Source organism: Ambystoma mexicanum, chromosome 3q (genome assembly GCF_040938575.1).
Source record: "Ambystoma mexicanum isolate Mex_15411 chromosome 3q, UKY_AmexF1_1, whole genome shotgun sequence".
Classification (NCBI taxonomy): Eukaryota; Metazoa; Chordata; class Amphibia; order Caudata; family Ambystomatidae; genus Ambystoma; species Ambystoma mexicanum.
The window spans coordinates 257,529,073-257,552,311 of NC_090926.1; the positions used below are offsets into that span (position 1 = coordinate 257,529,073).

Here is a 23,239-nt window from a genome sequence, read left to right on the forward strand (position 1 = left end):
TTGTTTCCATTAAATAAGATTTTCAATTTAATGCTACTTCAGAAGGCTGATCTCTGTGCGTGTTTCGGGTTCAAAATAACGCTTCCATAGGAGAAACGTGACCTGATATAAAAATTCTATAAATATAATTCTGTTTCACTCTGGGGATAAATCTGAATCCAGTTACACAGATCATGTTCTGAAAAATAAATCAAGCCATAATCCACATCATCTGTCTTCCCTTAACATTGAGTGAACAGTTAATGTGAACAATAATAATTTTGTTTGCTAAAATATACTGAAGTTATCTGCCTGAAATAACTTGCTTTTTTATAGGTCTTAATCATCTGTGATGCTATAATGGTAAAACTCCTACCTGAATTCATATGTTCAATTATTCATATGTAATAGATATCCGGTGCTGATCTCATAATATTTTAAAGATGGTCCATCTGTGAAAAAGATTGTTGAACAGTTCAGGTAGTTTATAGAGGTATCAATAATATTGTGTATATCAACTCTTGATAAGTACTTTAATATTAAAAAATTATTCTAGTTTTTACACATACCTGAAAAAGAAATTATAATTGCTAGAAACTCGATTGCGTTAGGAATCAGGTTTGATCTTTTCAGGATAAGCACTTTACATTGCACCATTACATTTTTTTTTAAAGTAAACATGATGTAAATCTCTGCCTGTAGAGCAAATATTTATATGAAGAATTCAAAATGTCTACCTGAGTAAAAAAAAAAACTTGGTTCCCTCCAGCTGACAAAGACCCTAGACTAAAGTTACCAAAACATGAGGAGATGCAGCATTTTCCTTATATGGATGTCAGGAACGCGAATTTAGAAGTGAAGTGAATTCCTCTATAAAGCCTGTTCTACAAAACAGAATACTTGTCGACCATCTTGAGATGGCACTTTGCAATCTTTGCTCTCAAAATTGTATGTTGATGTAAGTATAAAATTTGATATTGTACATACAGTAACAGAAATACCACCAATGGCATTCTGTTTTGCTATACAATGTGAGTTGTATCATTTAATATCCCATGTAGTTGACCTTTTTCCAAAACATATTCATAGTCACCATTGTCCTATCAGCTTTGGCACTGGAAGTTATTAATTTGATCTTGCTTGTTTCTTATAAATTGTTGATTACATTGCATGATTGTATTGGAACTCGTATAAGAATGAGAAACACAATCACTTGGGCAACAATTACACAATTTCACCTAAAAGCTTTATACTTCAAACTTTGTGAATATATTATCCTAAGAAGGTCAATTTGTAGGCCATAGTGTGGCACTAGCTTCACTGCAGTGCATGTGGTTTTTAGGTTTTCAATCTCAATACAAAAAAGTGTATTCACACAAACATTTGGTAAATGAGCAACTGTTATAGTTATGAATATTTACATTGAAAAATAAACAGTCTTGGTATCTATCACTATAATATCAATATTTTTAATTATGTGAATCTATCATGCAATGATGGTGGACATGTTGGGGCTAACAGCCTCCCTTCACTGCATATGTGTGCCTCTCTATCTCCATGTTGTTCGACATGTACTTGTTATTCAACATACTCCTCTGATTGGAGACTTGTATTTTTAAAGGGCTACATTCCCTTTCTTCTTGAATAAGGGTATAGATTAGCTTTTGTTTTTTTTACCCATGTCTTGGCACTTGTAAGTCCTTGATACTTTAGAGAGTCCCATGTATGCCATTATGTGTAACGGTTTTGGGAGTTCCTTACAGGAAAGGGAGTCATTGTCCCCTAAGGTGAAGTCTCTATTGGTGAGGTCCCACTTGCCTCGACCCGTAGGTCAGGTTGTTGCAGAGTGGCTCTCCTCACAGTGGGGGGCTGCGCCTTCGGGAGAAGGGGCGAATTCCCTAGATTTGTCACAGGGTATAAAAAAAGTTATTTCAGTGTATTTAACGAACACATTAATTATTGTTTACATTAACTATTCACTCAAATGAACGAAAGCCATAGATGATTATGTAGATTAAGGCAGATTTTTTTTTTTTTTACGGATTTAGGTCAATAATTAGATTCGAATTTGTCTTGGGGTGAAATGGACACAATTATATATTTTTTTGTAATTTTAGTATTCTTTGTACTTCAGGAAATCATGTTGCATTTCTGCTGAAGGGTTATTTGAAACTCGAAATAAGTAAAGATGAACCTTTTGGAGTTGGATTATGTTGAAAATATTCTTTAGTGGATATAAAAGCATTACGAGACTTGTCTTTGTAATCTAATATTAAAAATATTTTTTAAGGATTCAGTGTTATTTAAATGAAACCTAAAGAATTGAAGTTCAGAGATACGATTGCACTCTTACTGATTTATCAATGTGACATATAGGTAACATACGTCATTTTTGATTTATGAATTGTGCTTTTCCTCACATTTTCAAAAATGTTAATGAATTTTCTGAATTCCATATAATGTGATCAGTTTGCAATCATGCACTACTCTATATTGAATTTACTGTGTCAATGTTTTGGCGATGTAGTCCCTTTTTGAGGGCGGCGATGTCCTCTACATTCTACGTCGGACGTTTGCTTGAAAATGTGTTAATCCAGTGATTTGTAGTCCCTGCAAATCCCCATCACTGAGATGCATTTTAGAACTTCTGGTGGTGTGGCCAATAACTGAATTTAATGTTTTTATCGTTTATGCGTTGAGTAAAAGGCTTCCATTTCAAACACTGTATTCTCAAAATACAGTTATCACTTGTTAAGGATTTTAAAGATGCGGCACACTCCAGACCAGGACTCTTTCTACTGGCCAGGGATGCGGCGCACAATACAGACGCTTTTAAGTTTATTACATTCAGATTCCATTTTTGAAAAGGCAGCCAACCCGTCTCACACTCTCATTAAGGTACACACCGTCTCGCAATGGACCATGAACCAGGCCGGTGTGTAATAAGGAAATATTTATTTTTAATTTGAATAAAAATCAAACACATTCAATATAGGGCAACAATCACCAGTGTGGTGATAATGACACAGTAAAAGGATAGGATACACTTAGTTTAACCTTCGAACATCAGATACACAAATGAATGAAAGCGAGATTACTTTTTGGGTAGTATTTTTAAATAGCACTACAGTTAGGCATTCCCCCTGCAACACTCCGTCAAACCCCGGTTAACCAAGTTTTGTGTGGGTGGAGAGGAGTAGCAAGGAGTCAGGTATACCAGGCAAAAATAAAATCAGAATGAAAATCTGACCTACCACCCCTGAATGGGAGGCCAAAATCAGATTAAGCTCCCTTGAAAAATGAGCAAAATGGCACTCGGAATTACTAAATAGTTATTTTACATAGTACATTGCCTTGTATTCTGTAATATCAACGGCCATACAGTTTAGAAAATCATCTTTGGGTGGAAAAACAGTGCAGCAAGAATCGCACGTAGCAAAATTGCAATTGCTTCGTTTCACTGGTTTAAGAGGCAAACAACTTCACAAATGAGCTAAATAGACCTAATCGAAAATTGGTTTTAATGCTAAGGTACAAAGGCATATAACAGGTATGATACTAAGTGAAAAGGTGACTCTGGATGGGGACAGTACGGGTTTCTTTGTAGGAAAAGTAAATCGGATTTTATAATGAAAGCAGTTACTCAGGTAAAATCAGTTTTTAGAGGAAAATTACAGGTTCTACTGAGACTATTTTTTTAAGTGGCTAGATTATTAAAGAAGGACACTGCCCGTGAGAAGGTTAATTTGCAGTGTTAACCCATTCACGCTGTGTGCCTCTTTATATGGGAATTAATGTATTCCAAATAGTACTAAGGACTTATACAACGGACTGAAATTATTTGGAAAGAATTGCGCTAACACATGGAGATTGACATGCATTTTCCTAAGGACAGCATACACAGAGGATTCTCACAATTTAAGAATTTACTAGGGTATTTATAGGGTGTCTTATAGGGTAGGACAAATACAAGGTAACCAAGCAATGGATGCAGCTTTTCGGTATTGGGGAGGGGTAATACTTAAAAGAAGCACTTGAATGGGGTAGTTTGGAGAGCCAGCCAGGTCTCTGAACAGCGGGACAAGGGTCTGGTCACTGCGCAGCGGTGAGGCTCTCCCCTAGGGACACAGCAAGGCAATCGGGGTCTGGTGGTCTCAGTGAACAGCGAGGTGCATCAGCTGGGCAAAGCAGTTCTGGTCACTGGATTATCCCAAAAGAGGTCAGCGGCCTTTCCCCCCTTTCTCCCTGACTTATTGGGATTTTTGTAGAGTTTAATTTTGGATAAGAGATTCTGCCTGGATCTGGAGTCTGGAATCTTCCAGGGTTAATGTTGACTGTCTAGATCTCTTGATCTTGTGGGTTGGATTTTTGAATGTCCTGACTTTTGAATGTCTCCTCCTTATATAGGCTGGATGACATCAGGATTTTTACTATGGGGCAGGAAATAGTAGGGACATACCTCTACGATGGGATAGGTCAGGCTGTGAATGTCGCCGCCTCCCTGTAAGCAGATTGGACTGAAGGAAGTGACTCAGTTTTAGTGTGGGTGTTTTTACAATGTTCTTTGTTCTACCAAAGTTACTTTTGCCAAAATCAGTTATGGAGCAAAACCCTTATCTTTACAAATGTTGTCATCAGGAAACTTAGATGGGCAGATTCCATATTTCACAAGTAACATTCCTGTCCAAACGCCAAGTTTGTGCGATATTGCTTTGTTCTCCTGGCATTCTTTTGCAATTTCTATGGAAAATATTTTATCAAACATCCTACAAATAGATACACATGAGCCTAACAGTGTTAGGCATATTTGCATTTGTTTCATAACTGTACAATGTATGCTTTCCCCAGAAATGTCACTTTAATGCCATTCCCCACATGCTAGGATAACCAACATCGTCTCATTTTAATGGCGCAAAAATTACATAAAAACCATCCTAATTTCACATTCCTGCATCTTTAGGTTACTGAAATAAGTACTTTAATATAGAAAGTCTTTTAAATCAAATGGATGGCATCTGTCACTGGAGGGCTGTCCTTAACATTTCCCTAGTCATACTGCCCCCACTGTCAGTTCTGGGCAGCAGGGTTACCATGCACCATTTCATTCTGTCAGATGCAACTGAAGAGGTGTTGCAAGGAATTCACACTTGCCTGTGACAAGGCCAGTTCCCCTGATCTATTGTTCCTTGCTGGAGAAATGCCAGTCAGTCTGACGAAATCGCTACTTCCCACACCTCTGGGCCTTTCATGTTGTAAGGGAACTGCCTTTCACATGGGGCTGGTACGTTAGAAGTGCCTGCCTTGCAATTTGATTTGACAGCAATTCTTGGGCCTAGCCAGGATGTTGAAGTCCTTTTTATGGGGACAAATAAACTACACAGAGTACAATTTACCTATGTTTTGGCAGCTTTTCTTCCCAACATATATAGTTTTGTTTCTGGGCATGTTACAGTATTTCCATTTAGTTAGTACAATGTCCATTCACTGCTTTGCGGAGCAGTGCAACATGGGTTCATTTTTCTTTCCCTGGTCATTTACAAAGGCGATTTTCCTCGCATCTTCATTCTGAACATTTCCAAAGCTCTGGTCAATTTCTTATACACAGGAATCTGTTCAAGAAAAGGGTTCTTTGAAACTGACGTAAGCAAAGGGAGAGAGAAAGCTTCTTAAGAGTTTTGCCTGTGTTAATTTGTTGCAAAAGTAAAACGCTTGCCATACGGCCTGAAACAAATTTCTCTGCTCTTTCACAGATTTTACTTGACACACCATTCCTTTTAGAGAGGAATAGCGCTCAGTTGATGGTGTTCATCCTGAAGATAGATGGGCATAGCTGTGTTTCATTGGAACCAAGCTGTATAATGTTGAAAGATGGAAACAGCACCAGTGCAAAGTCATTTTAAATACAGAACATTTTCTCTTTCAATTGGAAGTTTTGAGCTGGCAGCATAGCAGCGCTGAGCCCGGCTGCCTTTGCTTTTGCAACTACTAAAGCGCAGTTTTGGTGATGCAGGGGAATATGTGCTCAGCAGACCCAGCGCGGCCATTATTCTTGTAACTGCTGAAAATGCAGTTTGGTGGTGCAGGAGAGTTCTGCTGGGCTGGTAAATGTACCCCACTCACTGCCATAATCTAATCTAGAGTCGATTATGGCCACTCTTTTTTATGTTTGGGCCTGCCAGAAACCTTATTAGACAAATTCAGATCATCCTGAATGCAGCTGCTACACTCTGGATAGGGAGAACACACATCCCCTATTACACAACTGTTCTAGCACCCTGTGTGTGAAAGGGTTCTTTTAAAAAGCACCACATACAGATTGCTATGGGGCAAGGTCCTCCTTTAGTGTCAAACTTCAGCACTGCTCTCCCACTCGTACTCTGTGTTCACATAATAGTTGTCTTAGTCAAACTCCTTTTTGTAAGAAGAAAGTGTTTTTGTTGCTTTCTTGTTGCATGTGGAATGCTCTCACTCTTACTGCTGAAGCTGTCGATCACATGCCTGTTTTAGAAGTGTACTTAAGGCCTCACTCTTTCCACAATAATTAATTGTGCCCTCTCTCCATCTATGCCATCACCCAGTGCTAAGAAAACTATGCGGCACAGAGTGCTCTACAGAAACACAAATCTAGTGAAATCAGATCCTGCTCAAGAAGGGTCTGCTGCAGCAAAGCACTGTGGATGTATCTTGTGGAGTGATTCAGCATCTTGCAGGCTATTGCAGTTTGAAAAACCTTTCCGGAACTGGTGTGAGGGATGTAGCCCTATTTTGGGTCCCTAAACCTTTGACTCACTACAGGCTTCCTTTGGGCATACACATCGGCACGTACCCTGAGAAAAAGGTGCCTATATTCACCCTAGACAAGACCACATTGCTACCAGCGTAGAGAGGGCTTCTTATTAGTTGACTGAAATTAGATGAGCATGAGGGCTTAGGGTATGCAGCAAGCATCGGACGAATGCCTGCTAGTGCTTTGTCCGTAGTTGAATACTTTTCATCAGAGGTTTGTCATACCTCCCTTCAACTTCTGCTTACAAAACGACCGATACCTCAAGTTCTGGGGTGCACCGCTTCCAACTGAACCTCATTGCAAGGACTTCATCTCCTCCCAGAAGGCCTACCAAAGCAGTTCTTGAGAGAATAGTAAGGCTCCTACACCGGTTTAGCCCAGTCTTCTCTCTGCCTCGAATTTCAGAAAAAGCAACATGGAAAAAGAAATGGACAAACCTCAATCATTGTTACCACCTTGGGTATTGCTGTTAGGAACCTGGCAGTGTATGCAGGAATACATTTGTCAGTGCCTAGGGTTGAGCGCCTGCCTTCTGCCCTAAGTACATTTATTTTACAGATCCCTTGGATTTGGATGAAGGAGCTCATTCGATGAGTCTTGAGCCTAAATATGTTGCCCCGTGTGGAACTGTTTGGCGCACCTGTCCGATAAAACTACTCAACTCAAAATGGATTGCTTTTCTTTTAAGGTCTTTCGGCTTTAAACCTGTTGGAATGGAATGTGCTGTGGTCTTTTGTATCGCCACTTCTGGGTAATGCCGCAGAGCCGCCCAAGGCGAGGCCATGTAACTGTTACATGGCAGCAGGCGCGAGAGAGGGGCACAGCCTTCCTCCAAGGTCAGTGCCCCTCTCTGTCTCTCAGATAAGGGAGACAGTCAGCAGGGTCTGGCACATGAAAGGCAGGAAGGGTGAGGTAATAAATACCTCACCCTTCCAGGAGGATATATGGGTGCAGTGCACCCGGGAGACCATGGATGCCTAGGCAGGTTAGTCAGCCGCAGGCTGGCCTTGGGGGGTGGGAGGGTATGGCGCACAGCCCCCCCCACAGTACAAAGAATAAGGGCCTCTTGGGGCCTATATAAGGAGCTGGAGCAGCGCCTAAAACACAGTTTTGTCGACCCTGCACGGGGACCCAAACAGTACCAGGGAAGTTCACTGTTCACTCAGTGTCTTCCCATTCTTTTTCTTTGAACTTTGCTGTCTGCGCTGCTTCATTGCCAACGTTTGCTGTGCACTCAGCATCGTGGCATTTCAGCAAGTTGTGTTCGCCGCATACGCTGCGTCCCGGCTAATAAATTTCATTGCAGAGCATTGGCTTGCCGGGACGTTCGCCTTACTGTGGTCAATAAGGAAATTGCCACAACTTTCACTCATGCCTTGCCTGAGAAACTCGGCATTGCACGAGGGAAGAGGAGCATTGAAAGGTGGGAAGTGCTCCAAGGAAGAAACCCGGCGCCGCACCAGCTTGGCTACGTTCTTTCAAGTAAGTGGCAGCCGCGGCACCGGGCGTGCTCAGCGCAAGGCTCGGAACGAGCGAAAGCGACTGCATCATAGATCAACAAAGGTGCTGAAACTGACGCTTCATTAAAGAATGAATTAGCACAAAGCGGGGTGAACGAAGAAAGGCAAGCTTTTAACCAACGGCCTCAGGGCGACAGAGGCATGTCATAGAGCAGGGGGGTTCCGAGCAGCAGGAGCCAGGCTCATTGACACAAAGTCTGGAGGGGCACAAAAAAAACTTGTTTTGAAAAGTGCAAAGATAGCGCAGTGTTTGAGTTACTCGTGTTGACATTTGTGCAGAGCCTGCTGGCGCAGGTTCGGATCCCGAAAGGAACAAAATCTGGTTTTAGCCTGCCCACATTTTAAATGAGTACACGCATCCATTGTAATAATTAGCAGTGCTGAAGTCGAGAGAGGGGCAGGGTTAGCACGGCCATGGCACATCTGATATTCTGATGATCAGCACCGCCCAACTGGACCTTAAGTTGAAATATTTTCATACAGAAATTCTCAATAGGTACAAAAGATGTCTAGCATGGAACATTGACATTACGATCAAAGAGGCTATATGGGTAATAGAGTTTATCGAAATGTTTTCACTAATAGAGGCCCAACGCAAGGGGAGGGATGCTTTTAGGGATCCTAAAAAAATAGAGGAAAAGGCGATAGCCAGAAATGCCCAGGTAGAGCAAAACTGGGACAATTGGTTGAAATCCTTTGCCATTTTAGCCACCATATACCTTTAAAAATTCCATGGCGAGAGGGCCAAACTATGGGCGTACGTGGACAAAATCAGAGAAGTAAAAATCGCACAAAAGGGTAAAGCTAGTTGGCGTATGATATTAGATTTAGACCGAGTATGTCAGAGAGGCCAGCCATAGAATGGGGTGAGGTGCAGAATGATTTATACATATTAAATGCCAAGCCCCCATCGGAAGAGAAAGCTGCCCAAGCTACTTCCAAAACCAATAGAAATTCACAGGGGCACAGAAGTGCTGACAATGGGGCATATAGGAAAGGGGAGCAGCCCTTTCGGAGAAACCAGCCATGGGCGGCGAAGAACAAAAGCCAGCACGTTCCCAAACCCAATATTCCATGCAGAAACTTTAGCAAAAACCTATGCACGTGGGGGAAGGGTTGTTGGTTTAAGCACACCTGCACGAACTGCAACGGCAATCACCCAGCTATCAATTGCACCAGACTCCCATCCAAAAATACAAAAGATTAGCAGCAACTCGGCCCGACCAACAACACAACAGATTGGCGATAGCATAGCAACTCCAGTGTTAGAACCAGGCAAAACTCCCATTAACCCTAACAATTTCAGCAATGCATTGATGAGCTATCCGGACAGGGAAACCAGCATGGCTTTCCAGCAGGGTTTCAAATGGGGTTTTGTCATTCCTTTTCTGGGAACAGGGTCCCGTGATATTCCAAGAAACCTAAAGTCGGCCAGGGACAACCCAGAGATGGTAAAAAACAAGATGGAGAAAGAGTTACACCTTGGCAGGATTGCAGGGCCATGGGACTCAATGCCTTTTAAGGAATACCTAGTGTCGCCCCTAGACCTTGTTCCCAAAAAAGAACCCGGTAAAATGAGGTTGATTACCACTTGTCCTACCCTAAAGGCCAATCACTGAACGACGGCATCCCCCACGCTGAGTCTGCAGTTTCCTACACACACTTCCAGGAGGCAGTGAGACTTATACAGGCCTATGGTTGGAATGCCCTCATGGCCAAACTTGACATTGAATCTGCTTTCAGGCTCCTACCAGTTCACCCAGTTTCACAGCAATGGCTAGGGTTTACATTCAAAAACAAATGTTATGTCGACAGATGCCTCCCCATGGGGTGCGCAGTGTTGTGCGCCCTATTTGAGCAGTTCAGCTCATTTTTTCAGTGGGCATTTAAGAAACCGCTACCAGGGGCCAAGGTAGTCCATTACCTCAATGATTTGATGGTAATGGGACCAGCAGACTCTGGAGAATGCAAGAGGGCCCTGTCGGAGTTGGAAGGGTTGGCTGCCCAATGGGGCATCCCTTTGGCAACAGTGAAGACAACTAAGCCATCCACAAGCATCATCTTTTTGGGCATAGAGATAGACTCTGCAGCGGGGGTATACAGAATCCCACAAACCATGGTAGCAGGAATCCTGAGGAAAATCCAAGAATTGAGCGCCAGAAACAAAGGCACAGTAAGAGTATTTTAATCAGTGGCAGGCAGTCTCAACGTCGCAGCCAGAATTATCCCACAAGGGAGGGTATTTTCCAGAAGCCTGGAATTTAAGACCAAGACATGCACCAAACCTCACCAACATATCCGGCTGGGCAAAGAGGTGAAGGAGGACCTAAAAGTATGGTTGAATTTCTTAAAAAACTTCAACGGGACCACACTTTGGCGCATGCCATTGAACACAGGGGCAAAAAGGGTCCTTTTCACAGATGCTGCCGGGAGTGGGGGTTTTGGGGCTATATTACACATGGAGTGGGTGGCTGGACAATGGCCCGAGTCATGGCAGACGGCAGGGTGGAAAAAGAACATTACCCTGCTGGAAATATATCCCATCTGGCTAAACATGCGCATCTGGGGCAGGCGGCTAGCTAACACACAACTTTTGGTTTGGTGTGACAAAATGGCGGTAGTAGGCATCTTGAACAGAAGAACCACAAAATGCCGGCTAGTGCTTAAATTCCTACGAGCCATTACAGCAGTCACTCTGCAAGAAAACATTGTCAAAGCCAAGCATATCACTGGAGCGGATAATAACATTGCAGATGCTTTATCTCGCTTTCAGTGGACAAGATTCCGGGAGCTAGCACCACATGCCCAGGAACGGATGACGGTAATACCGGCAGACGGTTGGTCGATGATGGAAAACAAAGGAATCGCATCAACACCATCGCAAGACAGCCAAGGCTGGGATGCACAACAAAGACCAGGCACCTCAAAAACGGGTGTCAGCACTTTGCTGCCAACAGAAAACCAGAACCTTGTCACGGGGTTCCTAGCAGAGATGGCGGGGAAAGCCTTGGCAAACACCACCTCAGCACAATACAGTAAGTGCTTAAAAACGTTTTTTAGAGCAACGGGTCTGAAGCATGTAGAATTAATAACTATAAAAGATAGAGATCTTTTTGAAATGGGCACATCATCAGGGGTTTAAAAAGGATTGAGCAAAAAGACACGTGGTAGCAATATCTTATTTCTCAAAGCTACGGGGTGATTCGGATCCTACCCAGAGCGCTTTAATCTCATACGCAATGAAAGACTGGGGCAAAATGGAGGGACCCCAGGTAGACACCCGCCGCCCGTTAGATTTTGACAAACTGGTAATAATAACCAACCTACTAGAAAGCATATGTTTTCATCTGTACGAGATGTTATTTAGAACAGCATTTTTTCTGGCATACTTTGGGGCTTTCCGAATAGGAGAGCTCATTGCATCCAGCACCAAGGCCAACGATGGTTTGGCCATCATGGAGACCAGGGTTAGACAGGACAGCGTCACCATAGAGATACAGCAGTCAAAAACTGGGGCCAAGAGAACAATTAACATTTGTTACATTGTCGATGCGCCAAATTGCCCGGTATGCATCACTAATCTATATTACGCGCAAAGGCCAAAAGTTGGGGGAAGATTTTTAATTGATGGAGATTCCTCAGCTCTAAGCCGCTATCAGTTTAAAGGGGTGCTGAATAAAGTGATTAGCAGTGCAGGATGGAATCCAAAGGAATTCGGCACCCACCCTTTTAGAATTGGGGCCGCGACCTCTGCATGGCAGGGGGGGGCGGAGTACCCAGCAACTTAAGAGCATAGGGGGTTGGATGTCAGATTGTTACAACAGATACATCAGACCAGAACTAATTTAGTTCGTTCCCCCCAAACCCCCCCTTTTTTTCTCTCCCCCTCAACCCACAGAGACACCAGAAGGAGGGAAGGCCCCACTGCGGTCAGCATAGATAGTTGGACACTCGTTTGTGTTCACGACAGGGTGATGGGCGAAAGAACCCAAGGAGGGCCCTCCTTTTAGGAACACAATTGCATCCTGGTGGAGTTACAGAGGCCTCCTGTGGGCGGACATCCATGACAAACTAGCAGACCTGGTTGCATACAGGGACTCGCCAGAATTCCTGATATTACATTTAGGGGGTAACGATCTGGTGTCCGTAGGGAAAAAAAACTTATATGAAGAAATGTGCGCCTCGTTATCAGGCATTTCCCACACTTGGAGGGACACAGAAATCTATTTCTCCAGCATGGGGTCTGGCATGGATTCACATGCTCATGAATATTCCCCGTCGTCAGGCTGGGAATCCTTGGTAAAGAAAAAATCAGTATCAGTTTCGTTTCTGATCTGTCTTTCTTAGTAGTGACCAATCACTGGTCTCTGGGTCATACTGCCCCCAGCCAATGACTGCCCTCTACCTAAGCCCCGCCTCTGGCAGCCACCGTCAGATTTTTACCGCACGCTCAAGTGTTGGGAGTCATCGTGTTTAGCTCTCGAGTTTTTTACTGCGTTTTCACGCTTTTTCAGGAGATTTTCTCATTTTTTAGGTTTAATCGAGCATCAAGCTCCACCGTTTCTACTTCCGATAACGGGGACCCGTTTCGGAATTCTTCTACACCCCTCAAGGGTGAAGTTTTCGTCGAGTTTACACTTCTTGGAGGATTCCGGAAGATCTGCGGCCTACCTCAACGGACATGGCCCAGGACAAAGGAAGCTTGACGCCTGGATCCAAGCTGTTCAGGAACTGCCCAGGATGCGGATTATATAACGTTTTCAAGGAGGACAGCATTTGCAATGTCTCTACTGCCTCCATGGGGACAAGACGCACGTGGAGAAGGACTGTGCGTTCTGCAAGAACCTTTCGGAACAGACCAAACAAGACCATCGTTCCCGCCTCGCCTCCTGGCTGGAGAAGGGCACAGCAAGTGAGAAGGCGAAGAAGAAGGTTGAGCGGGCTTCTAAGTCCTTTGAGGGCGCCCCGGCAACGGGGGCCCAACAGAAGGCCAAGCACCGCGGGCTCTGCGAGCGCCGATAGGTCGGGCTCTTCGGTTGCCAAGCAGGGCGCTACTTTCCCGGCACTTTCGACCACGAGCCAGCGCTCTGGTTCGGGGAAGAAGTCTGAGAACCCGGGTAGGCCGCTGGAGCGGACCCGGTCGATCTCGAAGGAGGAGCGAGGCGTTGACCCTCCCCTCAAGGCGAAGGCCCAGGACGCACCCTAAGGTGGTGAGAGCCTAGATCCACCCGGCTAAGACCTCTACCGGAGTGGTTTCTGCGACCCTGGCGGAGCCGGCTGAGACTACGCCAATGGAAACGGCCTCTGGGCCAGAGTATCCCTGCCGCCGCGGAGGGAATCCTCTTTCCAGCCCACCGCTAAGACCCCCATGAAGCCCCCGGCTGAAAAAGAGGGGGGGGCGCTACAGACTCGGAATCAGCCTCTGAGGAGGAACTGGTGGAGACCGAGAGGGGCCTCAACGAAAGGTCCATAGGCCTCAACGAGAGGTTCATAAACCTCAACGAGAGGTTCGAGAAGGTTCGATCCCAGGGGACGGTCCCTGCTGACGTGATCGAAGATAGCGACGAGGAGGATGAACAGGGCCCAGTGGAACGGCCTTCTCGTCCGTCGCAGCCATTGCCCGAGCCCCAGGATAGCTCGGCGGCCATTTTGTTGGCAATCCAATCCTTATGTACCGAGATAAGGACGAGATTACCACAGACCCCGATGGAGGATCCAGAACCAGGCCCGTCGGGAAACCCTCTGAACAAGCGGAGAAGAGTCCACCCCTCTCCGCCCTTCATGCCCGCGAGGCTGGTGGACCCCTCATCCCCCTCACCGGGAGAGGATACGGCGACGACACAGCAGACATCCTGTTGCCACCCCTGCCCCCCCCCCCAGCGGGCATCCCCAGCCGACGAGGTTGGCTCTTTCCACGCCATCCAGAGAAGGAGCCGCCATTCTACACCACGACCCACAGTCGCTGAACTTGCAGGCCTGGCTCCTGCAGCGCTAGAGTTTGGGGGGGTATGATATCCCGGCTGATTGCAGAGAGGTTCTTGCAAAGGCCAGGGCGTCCTCAACTCTCAAGTGTTATGGTCATAAATGGAAGAGGTTCTCTGTCTGGTGCCGTGCACAGAAGATTAACCCTCTGCGGATTACAGCCCCTCAAGTGCTGCCGTACTTACTGTCGCTGGCCAAAGCTGGACTGGCTCACGCCTCCATAAAAATACATCTGGCTGCCATCTCCCGATATACCAGGACTACGGGACGGGCGTCCTTGTGGTCTCATCACCTGGTAAAGGAATTTATGAAGGGACTATTCCGTTCATTCCCGCCGGTGAAGGCTCCTGCCCCGGCGTGGGAACTTAATGCAGTGCTGACCAGGCTCATGGGAGCCCCATTCGAGCCTATGCACTCTGCGCCCTTGAAGTTCCTGTCATGGAAGACAGCGTTCCTTGTGGCCATCACCTCGGCACGACGAGTGGGAGAGATTCGGGCCCTATCTTGCAAGCCTCCATACTTCACTTTTCATGACACAAGGGTAGTGCTTAGGGCGCACCCCTCCTTCATGCCCAGTTTTCTTCCCGTCGCCTTCGACACCGGCCGAGAGGACTTTGCACTCGCTGGATGTAGCCAGAGCGCTGAAGTTCTACGTGGACCGCACGAAGAGTTTTCGGAAGACGTCACAGCTATTTGTGAACTTTGGGTCTGTGAATCAAGGGAAGGCTCTCTCGAAGACTTCCATTTCCAGATGGCGCTCCGGCTGCATCATGCATTGTCACCGGTTGGCAAACCGACCGCTGCCCGGCCGTCTGGTGTACCCCTGCTGGACATCTGCAGGGCTGCTACGTGGAGGTCGATGCACACCTTCACAAGATTCAACTGCGTCGATCGGGACTCCAGGGAGGAGTCCAGGGTCGGCCAACCAGTGCTGCGCAACCTGTTCGCTTAAGGTGAGCCTGGTGAGGAGGTAAGAGATGCTTAATGTTGAGTTATTGTTTTGCTTAATGTTGAGACTGTTGCCACCTCCCGTGGTTGTGCATGTGTATACTGCTATGTATTTTTATTCATGAGCATGTGAATCTATGCCAGACCCCATGCTGGAGAAGGAACAAGTTACTTACCTGTAACTGTTGTTCTCCAGCATGGGTCTTGCATGGATTCACTTGCGAACCCTCCCACCTACCCCTCTGCAGCTCTTCCTTGGTCATACTGCCACTTGGCGTGCAACCAAATCTGAGGATGGTTGCCGGAGGCGGGGCTTAGGGAGAGGGCAGTCATTGGCTGGGGGCAGTATGACCCAGAGATCAGTGATTGGTTACTACTAAGAAAGACAGATCAGAAATGAAACTGATACTGATTTTTTCTTCACCGAGGATTCGCAGCCTGACGGGGAATATTCATGAGCATGTGAATCCATGCCAGACCCATGCTGGAGAACAACAGTTACAGGTAAGTAACTTGCTCCTTCTCTTCAATCCTGCCTAGAAGGAAATGGCAGGGGGCCATCAGTTACAAAGCTGTGGACATTTCCAGAAGGAAATTGAACAGGGGGGTGGAGAAATTCTGCGTAGCCAAGGGCCTCGGGTTCATAAAACACCCATCCATAACATTGGGGGGCCCCGACCTTTTCCATAAGGATGGCACCCAACTATCGGAACAGGGCATGGAACATTTCTTTAGAGAAATCTCCTCCACATTAGCTATCGGGCTGCAAATAGCAAAATGTTTTGGGGGAACACGGACAGCCGGGAACCTGCCCGTGAGTGGTGGCACGGGCCAGAGGGGGGTCATCTCTGGACCCGGTTCCCAAAAGGATGATTTATTATGATTACGTGAATTGTTTATGTACCTATAACCCTATTTGTATCAATAAAATTCTACGGCCTTTTATTGCCAACACTTGATCAAATTGTTTTGGTAAATCTTTTAAGGGGGGGGGGGGCAAGGGCCGTGAGGCATGACGCCATCCCGCAAAACAACATATGTATGTCTGCTGCATATGGGTTCAACAGTTATGGGTAATGCTGCAGGGCCGCCCAAGGCGAGGCCATGTAACTGTTACATGGCAGCAGGCGCGAGAGAGGGGCACAGACTTCCTCCAAGGTCAGTGCCCCTCTCTGTCTCTCAGATAAGGGAGACAGTCAGCAGGGTCTGGCACATGAAAGGCAGGAAGGGTGAGGTAGCAAATACCTCACCCTTCCAGGAGGATATATGGGTGCAGTGCACCCGGGAGACCCTGGATGCCTAGGCAGGTTAGTCAGCCGCAGGCTGGCCTTGGGGGGAGGGGGGGCGTACAGCCCCCCACACAGTACAAAGAATAAGGGCCTCTTGGGGCCTATATAATGAGTATAATGAGCTGGAGCAGCTCCTAAAACACAAACTGTTTTGTCGACCCTGCACAGGGACACAAACAGTACCAGGGAAGTTCATTGTTAACTCAGTGTCTTCCCATTCTTTTTCTTTGCCTCAAAAACCCTCCCACCACAGAAAAAGGGGAGAAGAACATCGGAAGGAAACTCAGGACACCGTACGGTGGCCACAAGTCGTGGGACAAGAAAGGCGGCACGGGCCAGAGGGGGTCATCTCTGGACCCTGTGCCCAAAAGGATGATTTATTATGATTACGTGAATTGTTTATGTACCTATAACCATATTTGTATCAATAAAATCCTACGGCCTTTTATTGACTAAATTGTTGTGGTAAATCTTTTAAGGCGGTGGGGGCAAGGGCCGTGAGGTATGACGCCATCCCGCATAACATATGTATGTCTGCTGCATATGGGTTCAACAGTTATGCCTTTGTGGCAGCGTCTTGCACAGGTTTCCAAACCGTCTGTTTTTAATTAATGAGAATGGGTGGGGTGAGGGAGTTTGCAGGAGAATGGGGATTAGGTCGAGATAGTAAGAAGAGCACAGAAGAGAAAGAAACCTACAGTACACGAAGCGAGCGAGGGAGGAAATGAGAGCAACCTGTTCAAGGCGTCTTTCTGTTTGTTCAATTGTAGGGAGTGCCTCACTGGCAGGCTGATAGTGGTTCAGAGCCTGTGACTCCCTCTACCTGCTAAAGGCTGGGCCTGTCCAGGAAGCATTGCACAACCAGAACCTTGGTATGTGGAGTGCCAAGGGCAGGGCAGGGCAGGGCTAGGCAGCGGAGGCCACGACTACTTCCAGCTCACAGCATAAACCTGGCCGGATTTCCAACAAGCAGGCCGATACAGGAGAGGCGGACACAGCGACGGTCTCGGGGGCTTAGACGGGCACTCTTGACACCAGCTCCAAAGAGACACAGGTGCGCCGAGACTGGCACTACATCGACAATCCGAAAGAACTGTAGATGCCAGGGGTTGACACTGGCACTCAGCCGTGAAGAACCGCGGATGGCAGGAATTTAAATGAGTAAAACACCACCAGCATCGAACTATTTGTGCTAAGGGGAAACAAGTGCGCGTGTTCTGGTTGGGACTCCCATGCCAGCTGTGACTTGCCGCAAATGCCCGGGGCATAACATTGGCACTGGAACAAAAAGACATGAACAGTCACGTGTGCCAGTGCATGACGCTGACATAGTAGCACCAGCCCTGTAGAACTGCAGCTACCATGGTCCGACACCGCAGCAGCCGCAATTTACAAATGTAAGTGAAAGGGGGCAGAGACCGGCATTCGGATACAATACCATCCCGGAATAAGTACAAGTGCCATGTAGCAGATGCTGGCAGTGAAGCCGCAACCCGAAGAACTTCAGTCCACAGGCGACATGTCATCTTGCTGGCTCTAGAGCTCCTGCGTAGGGTCAGTTCCACTGTGTTGTCTCCCATTGCTGTTTGAGCCCCCTTGCCACCTTGGCACTATGGCGGTCCCGGTGGTGCCCTGGCGATCTGTATTCGCCCCTCTGAACATTGCACGCTTCTTCCAGATCTTCCTCTCCTGCACCGCCTTCAGCCTGGTGGCCAGTGTTGGCGGCTACTCTGGCTCCTACGGGGACTGGTGCATGTTCACCTGGTGCTTCTGCTTCAGCGCCTCGGTGCTGGTTGTGATCCTGGAGGTGAGCGGACTGGGTCCTCGCTTGCCCCTCTCCTGGGAGGACCTCACCTCTGCCTATGCCATGCTGGCCACCCTGATGATATTCACCACCTCCATCATCTACCCCTCTGTCTTCCTGGCGGGCAGCTGCAGCGGCCACGCCTGTGCCTGCAAGGGCTCCGCCACCGCCATGTCCATTCTCTGCTTTGTGGCTTACGCAGTGGAGGTGGGTTTAACCAGGGCCAAGCCCGGCGAGATAAGCGGCTTCCTGTCCACTGTGCCTGGTCTGCTTAAGGTATTCGAGGCCTACGTTGCCTGCCTCATCTTCTCCTTACTCGATAACGAGCATTTGTATAACTACAATGCCGGGCGCCAGTGGTGTATGGCGGTCTTCTGCATCTGCTTCATAATTACGGTGCTGATCATCGCGCTGACGATTGGACGTCTGCTGTCCAGGCTGCCCCTGCGCTTCGATAAGCTCCTGATTGGCTACAACGTCCTAGCAGCTCTTATGTATCTGTCTGCGGCCATAGTCTGGCCCATCTTCTGCTTCCGGGAGTTCCCCACCAGGCCTGCGGACTGCAACTCGCCCTCGTGCTCGTGGAACAGCCTGCTGGGGGCCACTTTCCTCACCTACATCAACCTCATCGCCTACATCGTGGACCTGGTGTACTCTACCCGCATGGTTTTCTTCACTACCTCCGCCTAGCGTGGGCACCCCAGGGCTCACACGAACCAGCTGCTTCTCTGTACTGATCCCACCTGTGCTGACTGCCTGGCTGTCGGGCTGATATTTTGCCCTTACGTGGCTGATCTCTGATGTGACTCTGCGGATCTCTGCGGCTGCCTCATGGTGTCCCACAGCGCCTAGACGCCGCCAAAAAAGGAAGAAACTCCTAAGTACAAATCTCTTGACATGGCAACGCAGCGCCTGGGGTAGGGCGAAGCATCTGACCTCGCCAGCTGCTGCTTCTTGCGTGGGTTGATGGGGTAAAGGGAGTTGCGCCTGGGCTTCTCGCCACTCCACATTTCGGGGAAACCGTTTGTGGAGCAGCCATGGATTTTGGTGCCCAGCTGCTGTCTGGAGAACCCTGTATCCGGGGCTGCAAATCCGTGTATCTTCACGGCCTGGCTGCACGCATAAACATAAGATTGAAGCTGTCTTGCATTTCCCCACTCCCCCCCCTATCCCCCCCACTTATCTACCGCGAGCGGAGACCGTGGAAATCGCAGCTGGTGCTATCATAAATCACAATGCCATAACATCTTTGTTTTCAGCAATGCGCCTGTAATGGGCAACAGTTTTTAGTGGCTGAAGCAGACACACGGTGCAGGAGTTGACCCATTTCTCTCAAAATCCTCACCTGGTGTTCATGTTGATTGTTAGATGTGCAACTGTAGTACACTTTATGCAAATAAGAGTCACGCTTTTGTCAAATAGTGTCTGCAAGCAGGTGACCATCACACATGCTCTTGTGCCCTGCCGCAGCATGGAAAGTAGTAAGGGCTATTGGCATTTTAGAGACCTCCGATTGCCCACTGCCGTGTGAGAGAATCATCCACTCCTCGCTTTTGGGCTCCGATAGTATTGCGTTTCAGTACTGGCAGCCCTGCGTGTACAAGACTAACAGAATTACAAGGACTTCTAGAATGTTTACATATGTTTTAGCATATTTTAAAGAAACGAATGGAAACGAAGTAGTGACGTTAGGTGAGACAAATTAGTTTTTTTCTTAAAACCTTTAGCAGGCTTGAACATGTTCATATGTTAATTGACATGTTGATTAGTGTTGTGCCGGTAGAGGATCCGACTGTTCCTTACTATGTGCGTTTGTATGACAATGATCTACAGCGGGACAGTGTGCGGCTGTTCAGAGTGCTCTCTTGGGAGCATGTGGGGACTGCTTCTGGATTGCTCCCTAGCGTGCATGCCTTTGTGCGATCTATGATGATGTATGTTGCACTTTGTGCAACTGTCTACTTTCGTGACTGCTCCCTTGCTTTGTGTCTCTTAATTAACCTGCCTGTGTGACTCGACCCGCATTGTGTGCATGCGATTGCTCAGACAGGGGTCAGCAACTTTCTGCTTTCAGATGGTATGGACTACTACTCCCATGATCCATCACAATTGACTATGATGCTTAGTGCTGATGGGAATTGTACAAAACCTCTGTAGAGCAAGTGTAGAGACCCCCTGCTCACGAGGTGTTTGCATGCCAGTGCCCTGTGATGTGCCTGTGGTGCAGGCACATGGTGCAAGCTTAGCTGTGTGTAGGTGCTTCCGGGTGTGAATGTACCGTGCTGAACTACTTTGACTGCTTTCAGAGGATTCTTTGCATGACTGCTCCATGATGTGCCTGTGTTTAGGTTCCATGGCTGGCACACGAGTGTGTAAGCTGCTCCATGGGTTGTTTGGTTTGCTCTGTGTTCTTGCATGCCACTGCCCCGTGATATTCATACCAACATTATCCATTCCATTTAGGATATGCTTGAGTAATGGTCTGTTTAACTTTGAATTCTGAGACTTGTATTCCTGTATTTATAATGGGGAAACTCCCGGACTACAAGCCCCAGAATGCAAAGTTACATCAAGGACTTGACTAGCGTCTCCCGAATGGAATGGATATTGGTGGGGACCCATATTATCCAGGGCGAGTTGGCCCTAGAACTGACATTATTGTGGCATAGTCTGGTCTTATCCAAATTCTACACTTACCCAACATATTGTGACACATTTGCTTATCAAAAAGGGAGTCGAAGAATTGTTCTAAACAATACGGCAGACATTAAGAAGTATTAATGGTAACATCTACTTCCACTCCCCAACACCGTTAAATGGTAAATTAAGACCTTAGGAAAAGGCTGAGAGAGTGGGCACTTGATGCTAGGGAGTTCTTTGAAATCCTAATGCTGGCTAATGGGCGATTTTTCATGCTAGCAAGTAATGTAACATAAGATTATCCGACCTGGTCAAATAATAAAACGCTAAGATGCCCGATAACAAGAGCTTGTTTTGCATGCTTATCCTGGCTGAAACTCGAGATCAGTTTGGAATCTAGAGGCAGGCTGCCCAATGTGCCAAATAGATCCAGAGGATGTGGCACATTTTTTTTCTTATTTTTGTCCGGTTTATGTGCGATTAAGGAGGATGATTTTGGGACATCTCTATTACGATAAGATTTGTACAGCATGCCAGGCCTTGTGTATTCTGTTAAATGTAGAATGCCCTCTTAAGGCATGGGCATTGTCACTTCATATACGGGGAGCTTGGAGACGCAGAGGAAAGGAAAGGGCGACCGAGGGACAGGCATTTTTGGACCTTTATTGGTCTATGCAATTATAAATTATACTATAATTTAATTAGGTTTGTAGTATGTATGGGCATTTTTAGTCAATCATTTCAAGAAAGCACTGGCAAATTAAAACAATTTCTGTATGCTAAGCCCAAGATCCTTGTTGGCTTTATTTGCCAATTTTATTTAGTAGCTGATGTTTTGTTTTTGAGCATTTTAGTCCTAATAATCAAATGAGTGGAATGAGTTGTGTGCTACTTTCTGATATGGATCAGGATGTTTGTGGACAGCAGACAACTGATTTTAGTAGATTGTTTTTAGCGGAAGTATTTGATGTTTTTACATGTCTGTTAATTGTATTGATGATGCTTTTTATGGGTACTTTGTATCCGAACTAAAAACAAAAGGCTGGATACTGTTTGCATGTATGCCACGATGTTTTGTGGGCTTAGTCCCGAGCCCCCCAAACTCCCATACATTTTGTTCAACTTTAAATAATACATTTTGATGAGGGCATTGCAGAATTTGATTACCACAGTGCACAATAATAAACTCTCGCTTCGCCCCTAACTTCTAGGCAAGCATGCTTTTTCGGAACCTGCCATCACTCTGGAACTCGTGTTTCCTTTTGATCTTGTATCCTGGTTCTGGGTGTTAAATGCGCATCTTACTCTCATCACCCTTCTCTGCAGGTACTCTCGCGCCCGGTGCCTGCTTTCAGAAAGTAACCAGCGCAGGGAATGGGCCGGAACAAGACGGGGTGCCAGGCCGGCAAAAAATGCCTGTCCAACAGATCCACTTCAGGGGCTCCCAGTCACGACTCTTGCAGGTCATGTATCTCATCGAGCACACAGCTTTCAGAAGACTTGGCACTAAGCGCTGCCTAGTCTTCTGCAAGCAGTCTGCGCATTCTAGTGCAGGCTGCTCCCACTGCACAACTCATTCTTCATCAAGGAGCTTTCAGAACACGCAGTACCGGAGCCTGCATACAGAAACTGCCAAGCATCACATACATTTTAGTAGCTGTTCAAACTGGTATATATGTCCTGCGTTTTACAGACGTCTCTGTATTAGCGTGAATATGGTGACCAATCAAACCGGAAGAGTCCATTATTCGCTTAAAAGGTTTTCTTAATGAATCACTCACTCTATAAGACGTTTAACATTTAAAATTGTGGACATTATGCTGTTCCCACAATGCTCTTTGCTTTTATGCAAATACTCCGGATTGGGTTCTATATAGAGATACTGTGTTGTGCAACCTGGCAGTACCCCGTCCTCCCCAAAGCCCTGTCCCTTCTAAGCAGTGCCGGTTCCCCCAATACATGTTTTCCATTTCCAGCCCTGAGCATACATATAAGAACGTTATGTGTTTTTTCACATCTGAGGGGAGGAGGCTGATGGGGAGGGGGCTGATGTGCACACTTGCAGTTTGTTAGGCAGAGAGGAGAGCGAAGCCTTTTCTGAAACTAGCAGTGTGAAAGGGTGTTGCATGTTAGCTCACTATGTATGTATGTATGCATGTGTGCAAGGAGTGTGTATGTAATGTATGAATGAGTGTGTGTGTGAGAGAATGATGTATGGTGGCTGGGTGCGCATCTAAATGAGTGTATGGTCAATGGGGTGTTTAAATGAGTGCGTAAGTGTGTGTAAGTG

At 46.6% G+C, this 23,239-nt stretch overlaps 2 protein-coding genes across 4 annotated transcripts in view; both read left to right on the forward strand.

Annotated features, from left to right (window-relative positions):
• The window catches only part of TIMELESS (timeless circadian regulator), a 1,506,051-nt gene that overhangs the window by 624,131 nt on the left and 858,681 nt on the right, over positions 1-23,239 (forward strand). The window lies entirely within an intron of this gene.
• Positions 17,399-22,185, forward strand: LOC138582414 (myeloid-associated differentiation marker homolog). The gene has a single exon (XM_069653692.1). The coding sequence runs from the start codon at positions 18,118-18,120 to the stop codon at positions 18,997-18,999; it is 882 nt and encodes a 293-aa protein (XP_069509793.1). The 5' UTR covers positions 17,399-18,117; the 3' UTR covers positions 19,000-22,185.